This window comes from Schistosoma mansoni, chromosome 2 (assembly GCF_000237925.1).
Source record: "Schistosoma mansoni strain Puerto Rico chromosome 2, complete genome".
Classification (NCBI taxonomy): domain Eukaryota; kingdom Metazoa; phylum Platyhelminthes; class Trematoda; order Strigeidida; family Schistosomatidae; genus Schistosoma; species Schistosoma mansoni.
The window spans coordinates 19,583,939-19,592,799 of NC_031496.1; the positions used below are offsets into that span (position 1 = coordinate 19,583,939).

Sequence of the window (8,861 nt, forward strand, 5' to 3'; positions counted from 1 at the left end):
TTTTTTTTGATATATTATTAGTACAAGAGAATATGAAAGAAAATTAGTAGATTTACATTTTACCCTTCAAGGCTCATTGCAGCAGAGCTCAGATGTTCAGCTTGGTCAACCTGCTCTTGCTAAGTACGTTTAAAGGTCTATTTTTCAAAAAGATTTTTGTTGAAGCTTCAAAATGACTTTCATACTAACTAGAAATTTTTAATGACAATTCCAGTTCTATAAATAGTAATAAATTATATATAAGTTTACGAAACCCCATGCTTCAAGGGTAAATTTATGTACCCCAATTTAAAACAATATTGTTTATGTATGACGAATAGTGTTACTATCCAAATACTATAACTGAATTAGATTATCAGTGTTTTGATCCAAGTGCTTTTATCTCTAAGTAACACTCCTTAATACCATTGATTGAACTTTGAGTTATTACACTTGAAATAATATTAGTGTTATATTTCATATATCATCCACATATACTTTTTATTCAAACTGACAAAAACCAGTATATTTTTACAGTTATAATCGTTGGAGGCAGTCGATAGAAACATTCGAGATCCTTTAAACAATATTGGATTTCTTAGTTTAATGTGTACTTTTTAAATATAATTCATTAAATTCGATCAGGACTAAAAATTACAGAAATTCATATTGGTTTTCATTTGATGACAGATCAGCATATTTATGTTATGTTAATGAACTGTTAAACAAATCATGGTCCCGTACTATAAATGACAGACAAATTCTGCATCCTTTGTAAAATTTGCAACTTCACCTTTGGACTTTTGATTTTAGAACATGTTCCGTTTAATTTTAGATCAAAAACGACTGATACTACCTTATATGAACATAATTATTTTAACCCGAGAGATTAAAAAAATGAATGGCACTGTAAATGTTAAAACGTCAATCGATAAACAATAAAGTCATGAACGACGAACACATAACCATACAGGAAAACAATATTTTTTTTGGTCACACCGACTTTTACCTTTTATAACCTATTGGGGGGGGTTGATATCTGAAAGTTAATTGTGAGAACTAGTTCAGTTGTATGGGTCTTTTTTGCAAATTTATTAAATCTGCGTTCATTTATTTGTATAATTACAGCAGCAAGTTTTTCTTGTTTCTTTTTTTCCAGTGTTAAGGATAATGAGTCAGTTGTTATAACTGAGAACATGTCTAGTGCAAAATGTATTGATGAAAAAGAAAGAATAAACATTCTGGATGATGAAACTTCTCTACCAAATCCAACTGATGATGGTTCTTCTAAAAAGTCAGAAACATCACAAGGTAAATCAACTGTGCCAGTATTTAAATTCTTATGTCCCCTTTTGAAAAAATTAACGTTTTCAGATGTTAATCAACTTAACGTATTTGCCAGTGACATTTCTACTTTTATTACAGACCACTTGTTATCTTGTAAGGTTAAACTCAAGGATAAAGATGTTTGTGTACTTATATTGATCGAATATCGATTACAAGTTGACACTCAAAGAAAATCATTGAGTATATGCTTTTAGAACGATTTTACAGCAAAGAGAAATAATTCATCTAAATGACTTTCTTGAACAAAAGCTTATGTAATCAGTTTAAAATGAAATTCGAAAAATTTCGATTAATTTTTTGAAACTTCAGACGAACAATTTTCCAAATGCACATTCTTTTAAATAAGTTATATCATAAAGTATGGAAATTCGATGGATTCTTTACAATCCTTCACCAAGTCTGATTCAATAAAACTCATCATCTATTGAGCGATAAACATTATTTGGTGTAAGTTAAACACGTAACCAATATGTACTATTATTAAGATGATAAAGTTGTAAATAATATTAGCATAGGTATAATAGGAATAGAGGTTATATCTATTTCTTTCGAATACTTTACGTTATTTTACTTCATTCGATAGATAAGATTACTATAAATCATTTTTTATATGATTTATCTTTCAATGAAGAAGAAAGTAATAGAATATCATCTTCATCAAGTGTAAGTACATTGCGTGATCAAAAACCGCCTACACATACTCATAATATATCTGCCAGTTCTCACACCACCTCATTATCAACACCTACAACTGACAAATCCAATGGGTCTCGAAGTCGCCATATTAAAATACGTAAGTTGTTTTTATAAAGTTTGGAAATAATGCAAATAAATTGCTAAATATTAAAAACACAGAAATACGAATGAAGTGTGTTCTTTTTGTTACATTTAGACCTTGGATTTTCTTGTTATACCGCGTACAACTTGAGCCGTTTCCACACTTTCTAATTACCCCCCTGGTTTTATAGTCGTACCTGGGTATTGATTATTCGAAAGAATCACCACGTTTATGTTGAATACATTTAAAATTATGGTAGTTTTAAAATCGTAATTAAAATAATAGATTATTGATTATTATTATTGACCAAGAAATCCATTATTCCATTGAAGAGAAGAATTAGGAACAACGCAGCAAAAAACATTTTCTTCTCAACCACACCATTTAATAAATCTGTACAGTCATGTAGTGATTTCACAAATACATTAGTGTATAGGTGAAAAGGAAAAAATTACACCATAAAGTGTTCAGAGATTGCGAGTATCACGAGAAGGTTGCATAATGACCAAGAGTTTAGAAAAGAATGGGAGGATATAAATAATTTACGGATCAGAAATGTTAGAGATAATTGTTCTCTTCAACAAATATGAAGAAATGAAAAGCGTGGGACTACTTATAACAGCTGAATAATAATTCTGGAAAATCGGAATAGGTTAATAATAGCTGATTAAAAGGTAGACTAGGAAGGGAGTTTGAGCTATTAAAAGATGAGATATTGCACAGCATCAAGTGCAGATGTATTGAAACTGATTAATTTAATAATTCAAACATCAATAAATGCCCTGGTACCGTCGAATATGAAGAGATTCGGCACTCACTCTCGAAATGCTCACATAGCCTCGTCTATACGGCTACTGACAGGAAAGTGTTGTTTACGTAATTGAGAGGACGAACAGCAAATGTTAGGCGTTTTAACCGGATTGATGGGTACGGAGAACCCACCTAAGTGAGTTAGAAAATTGTGATTCTAAACTAATCGCGCACATGTGCTCCAGGATTCTGAGTAAGAAAATGGCGTATGAACCTACTGTTAGTTGCCTTCTACCATGGTACTACATCTCCTAACGTTGCTCCACTGCCTTATGGATTAGACCTCTATGTCAAAGGCTCGAGTAGTGCTTCTGAGAAAACCATCTGTATCAGTTAGGGCACTTGTGCATTATCATATCTCACACACAAACTACAGGTCAGGGCTCTAGGCACAGAGGAGAGTCGTTTGGGTGGCTAATGGAGTCTTGTTGGTCGCAGGTCAGATAACAATGACCGTCCACTGCAACTCTGCTCAAACTACAATCTGTTCCTGACCGGCACTGACTACCGGTATCTTGGGTCCTCTCTCTGCATCTCATACCTGGACCCAGATTGGTCGCATCGTGATCAGCCACCGGTGGTGTGGTTGTGTACAAGACTGTCTCTCCTTTCGGGATACTTATGTGGACTCTGACCATGCCCTTGTTTGCTTTAACCTTATATTACGTTTCAGCGAACAACAAACTCATCATCCTAAACGAGTCGATGAAGACAATGATATGTCTTTCAGGTAAAATCTTATAGATTAGGTAGTCACATCATGACTAACTTCTAAGACTTGACTACCATTCTTAAAAATCTGAGGATGGTGGTCCAGTTTTATCTATTCAAGGAGTATTATACTTATATCTCTTTGTAGGTGGTTGCATTTTTTATTGTTATTATTATTGTCTAGTGAATTTAGCTATTTACTCTTAGCATACATAAGAAATAAAATATGGTTCCAGATCTCAAATTCTAATTCTTTGTTCTGCTGTTTATTATTCTCCATAGAGTTTTCGGATAATTCAACTACTTTCTTCTGTTGTGTGTACTATGCCTCTGAATTTTTCCGTTTACGTCAACTTATAATGCCTAATGGAGATCTATCGTAAGAGATATCATGTTTATTTACTGTCGCTTTATATTTCATTAATATTATTATTATTTATTTTGGTTCATATTTTTTAACTATTCAGTTAAAAGTATGAAAATATGATTATTCAATGTAAATAATATGAAGTACATATGTGTTTAGTTTGCAATTATTTCAAACATACTAATTCCTAGCGTTTCTTTTATTCTCATATTCTTTATGTGCAAGTGGTCATCACATTTATAGATGGATTCTGTAAAAATCGAGTAAACACTGGGTTATCATAGTCTGACAAATAATTTATCCTTTCATTTAATCTTGTCAAATACTAATATTGTTTAAGCTTTAGTTAGTAGAAAAGAAAACAGCTAGTTACTAATCATTACAGTTATTAGTTTTTTACTGAATAAAACATCTTGTTTTTTGATATCGAGTCAGGTAGACAAGTGCGCAGATTCCAATTTGATGAATAAAATCCTATCAATACTAAAGTATTAAATGCATTACACTGGTTGATCAGCAGTGAATATCTCAGTCCGACAGTGGATAAGACGCTGTCTAAATAGCTCGGTAATAGTATCTTGGACTGTGAAGACGACTGGTGCAGTTTCAAGTCCCAGAGTGAATATCAGTCCTGTTAAGATTACAAGTACGTTTTGCTGACAAGTGCCAAATATTATGAAACTTGGTTCCGTGATTTCCTGCAGACTATCTTCAACAATCTAGAAAATGTTGTATTAGATGCCTAACGCTTTAGAAAAAATGTTTTTACTAGTGTTTTATATCCATTTTAGGTCGTTTTCGATTGCTATCTATAGGTTTAATACACATAAATATTATCCTGTTAATGATTTATTTTTATTATCTCAGATGAATCCGTTGTCATACACTGGTTAATTTCTTTATATTTCACACCACTGACAATAGGAAACAAGTAAAAATTAAGTGTTTTGAAAAGTAATGAAAGTCATGAGTACCTCTGTTGTGATTCGAACCAAATGGTTAGACAAATCTTTTTGAAAAAATCGTTTTTCTAATTAATATGATATAATATTCACTTCGTTTTTATAGAGCTTATCCAAAGACGGAATTTAAATACATCACCTTTTTGACTAAGCGAATAGATTATATCGAACATCGTTTCTCAAGTTTGAGAATAATTAATCTCGCGTGTTACGTCGCATTACTGAAAATTAACTAGTCGGAGAAATATATTTATATAAACAGTACATTCAAATAATGGATTTCTTTCAGTCAACTGTTAGTTATCATGTTTTCCATCCGAAGTCTTATTTATATCACAATCGTATATCTTTGGAAATTTTTATACCGGTTGATAAATAAATTGTAAGTGGAACTTCTTTTTTTTTAATAGTTTCATACAATCTTTATCACGATGCTATCAATGGGATGCACGTGGTGGTAAATCAGGCTCCTTATTCATGAAAACTCGAGGTATGTTTTGACACATTAGTTAAGTAGTTGTCATTTTATATTTTTATTTACAAAAGAATTCATAATTTCAATAATACTATAGACAGTGATGTGAATTTCTTTTTCATTACGTTGGTACGCTTTTTTGTCCATTTTCGATGTTACTTACTACTTACTTACGCCTGTTACTCCCAATGGAGCATAGGCCGCCGACCAGCTTTCTCCAACCCACTCTGTCCTCACCCTTCCTTTTCTAGTTCTATCCAGTTCTTGTTCATTCTTCTCATGTCTGTCTCTATTTCTCGGCGTAATGTGTTCTTTGGTCTTCCTCTTCTCTGTTGACCTTCAGGATTCCATGTGAAGGCTTGTCTTGTGACGCAATCGGGTGATTTCCTCAAGGTGTGCCCAATCCACTTCCAGCGCTTCTTCCTGATTTCTTCCTCCGCTAAAATCTGGTTTGTTCTCTCCCACAGTAACTTATTGCTGATAGTGTCTGGCCATCGGATCCGAAGTATTTTGCGTAGACAGCTGTTGATGAACACTTGTATCTTCTGGATAATGGCTTTCGTAGTTCTACACGTCTCCGCCCCATACAGTAGAACTGTCTTGACATTTGTATTGAAAATTCTAACCTTGGTGTTGGTTGACAATTGTTTTGAACTCCAGATGCTTTTCAGTTGTAGGTATGCTGCTCTTGCTTTGCCGATCCGCGCCCTCACATCTGCATCTAATCCACCGTGTTCATCAATGATGCTGCCCAGATATGTAAAGGTTTCCACATCCTCCAAAGCTTCTCCGTCAAGTGTAATTGGATTGGTGCATGTTGTATTGTATCGGAGAGTCTTGCTTTTCTCTTTGTTTATATTGAGACCTACTGCTGCTGAGGCTGCTGCTACACTGGTCGTTTTCTCCTGCATTTGTTGTTGCGTTTGTGATAGAAGAGCCAGATCATCCGCAAAGTCTAAATCGTCAAGCAACATCCTGCCTGTCCACTGTATCCCGTGATTTCCTCCAGTCGTTGACGTCTTCATGATCCAGTCGATCACCAGGAGAAAGAGAAACGGTGAGAGTAAGCAACCTTGCCTGACACCGGTCTTTACTTCAAACGAGTCGGTGAGTTGTCCTCCGTGGACGATTTGGCAGTTTAGTCCATCATAGCAGTTCCGTATTATATTGACTATCTTCTCAGGCACGCCGTAGTGTCGAAGAAGCTTCCATAGTGTCGTCCTGTCCATGCTGTCAAATGCCTTCTCGTAGTCGATGAAGTTGATGTAGAGTGATGAATTCCATTCGATTGATTGTTCCACAATGATCCGCAGAGTTGCGATTTGATCTGTGCACGATCTATCCTTACGAAATCCAGCTTGTTGATCTCGAAGTTGGGCGTCCACTGAATCCTTCATCCTGTTTAACAATACTCTGTTGAAGATTTTTCCTGGTATTGAGAGGAGAGTGATGCCCCTGTAGTTGTCGCACTTGCTCAGATCGCCTTTCTTTGGTATTTTGATCAGAAGTCCTTTTTTCCAGTCTTTTGGTACTTGTTCTTCGACCCAAATCTTACTGAAGAGGGTGTGGAGTATATTGGCAGTTGCTGCTACGTTTGCTTTCAGTGCCTCTGCCGGGATGTTGTCTGGTCCCGCTGCTTTGCCGCTCTTGATTTGTCTAATGGCCATGCTGATCTCTTCAATTGTTGGTGGGCCAATATCGATTGGGAGGTCTGTGGGTGCTGCTTCGATGTTGGGTGGGTTCAGTGGAGCTGGTCGATTCAAGAGTTCTTTGAAGTGTTCTACCCACCTGTTTCGTTGTTCTTCAATGTCGGTGATTACTTGAATATGGTGCCACCTATGACCAGTTTACTGAAGGCACATAGGTTTGCAAATCTCTCACCATTTTCGTTCCTTTCTCCCAGTCCATGTTGTCCCATGACGTCTTCGTATCCAGTGTTGTCCTTTCCAACCTTAGCATTGAGATCTCCCATCAGAATTGTCAGGTCCTTGGTTGGGCACTTCTCGACGATCGACTGCAGCCTATCGTAGAATTGGTCTTTAGCGTCTTCATCGTAGTCGTTGGTCGGCGCATAGCATTGGATGACGTTCATTGTAATGCCCTCTCTCTTTGTTTTGAAGGAGGCTTTGATGATTTACGTTTGTCGGTTCTGATGCTCCTCTTCACTTGCTTGTTTGCCTGTGTGTATTCGGCTTGTGCCTTGGCTTTTTCCGCTCTGGTTCGGCTGATATTGATTGCTGCCTTCTTGTTCCTCCTTGCTTCAATCTTATCCATTGTACCAACAGTGATCCATTCCTTGTGATGGTGCTTCTTTTGGCCCAGAACGTCTTGACACGTTGAAACGATTGCCTCCTTGATACCTTTCCAGTTGCTCTCCATGGTAGTCCCCTCTCCATTGAGTAGATCATAAAAGGCCTGGAACCTGTTGCTGAGGGCTATGTTGAATTTGTTGAGTTTGTCAGCATCTCGAAGAAAGGCCTTATTAAACTTTTGTGATGTTGTCCGCACCGTTGTCCAGTGCTTCTTAAGTTTTAGTTTCATCTTGGCGACCAGCAAATGATGATCGGATGCTATATCAGCTCCTCTCCTGGTTCTCACATCCTCCATCGTCCTCCTGAACTTTTTGTTGATGCAGATATGGTGGATTTGATTCTGTGTGGTGTGATCCGGTGAAATCCAAGTGGCTTTGTGTATGTTTTTGTGTGAGAATATGGTGCTACCTATGACCAGTTTATTGAAGGCACATAGGTTTGCAAATCTCTCACCATTTTCGTTCCTTTCTCCCAGTCCATGTTGTCCCATGACGTCTTCGTATCCAGTGTTGTCCTTTCCAACCTTAGCATTGAGATCTCCCATCAGAATTGTCAGGTCCTTGGTTGGGCACTTCTCGACGATCGACTGCAGCCTATCGTAGAATTGGTCTTTAGCGTCTTCATCGTAGTCGTTGGTCGGCGCATAGCATTGGATGACGTTCATTGTAATGCCCTCTCTCTTTGTTTTGAAGGAGGCTTTGATGATCCTTGGTCCATGAGATTCCCATCCAATAAGTGCATTTTGTGCTTTTCTGGACAGCATCAATGCAACTCCTTGTGTATGTGGGGCATCTTCTTCTTCATGACCGGAGTATAACAGAAGTTCTCCTGAAGACAGTCGTTGTTGTCCAAGCTGCGTCCAATGTGTTTCGCTGATTCCAAGAACCTCCAGGTTGTATTTTCTCATTTCTGCAGCAATTTGGAAGACTCTTCCGGTCTCCCACATTGTCCGGACATTCCATGTACCTATAAAAATTGTCGCTCTGGTTGTAAGAAGGTGCATCGGCCTCATGACTTCCGAATGAACTCGGCTTTCATCATGAGACGTCATAATTATTCCTTCTACTCCCAGGGCAGAGTTTGAATGGTTTGAATGATTTTTTCTGGTTAGCGTTTTTTC

At 36.9% G+C, this 8,861-nt stretch overlaps 1 protein-coding gene across 1 annotated transcript in view; it reads left to right on the forward strand.

Annotated features, from left to right (window-relative positions):
* Nucleotides 1-1,175: 1,175 nt before the first annotated feature.
* Smp_156710 (phosphatidylinositol-4-phosphate-5-kinase,putative) overlaps nt 1,176-8,861 on the forward strand; it is a gene marked incomplete at both ends in the record, with an annotated part of 9,343 nt that continues 1,657 nt past the window's right edge. The window contains 4 exon segments of the mRNA XM_018796000.1: nt 1,176-1,290; nt 1,958-2,119; nt 3,908-4,004; nt 5,365-5,444. Of these exon segments, the coding sequence (XP_018650256.1) occupies nt 1,176-1,290; nt 1,958-2,119; nt 3,908-4,004; nt 5,365-5,444 (454 nt within the window).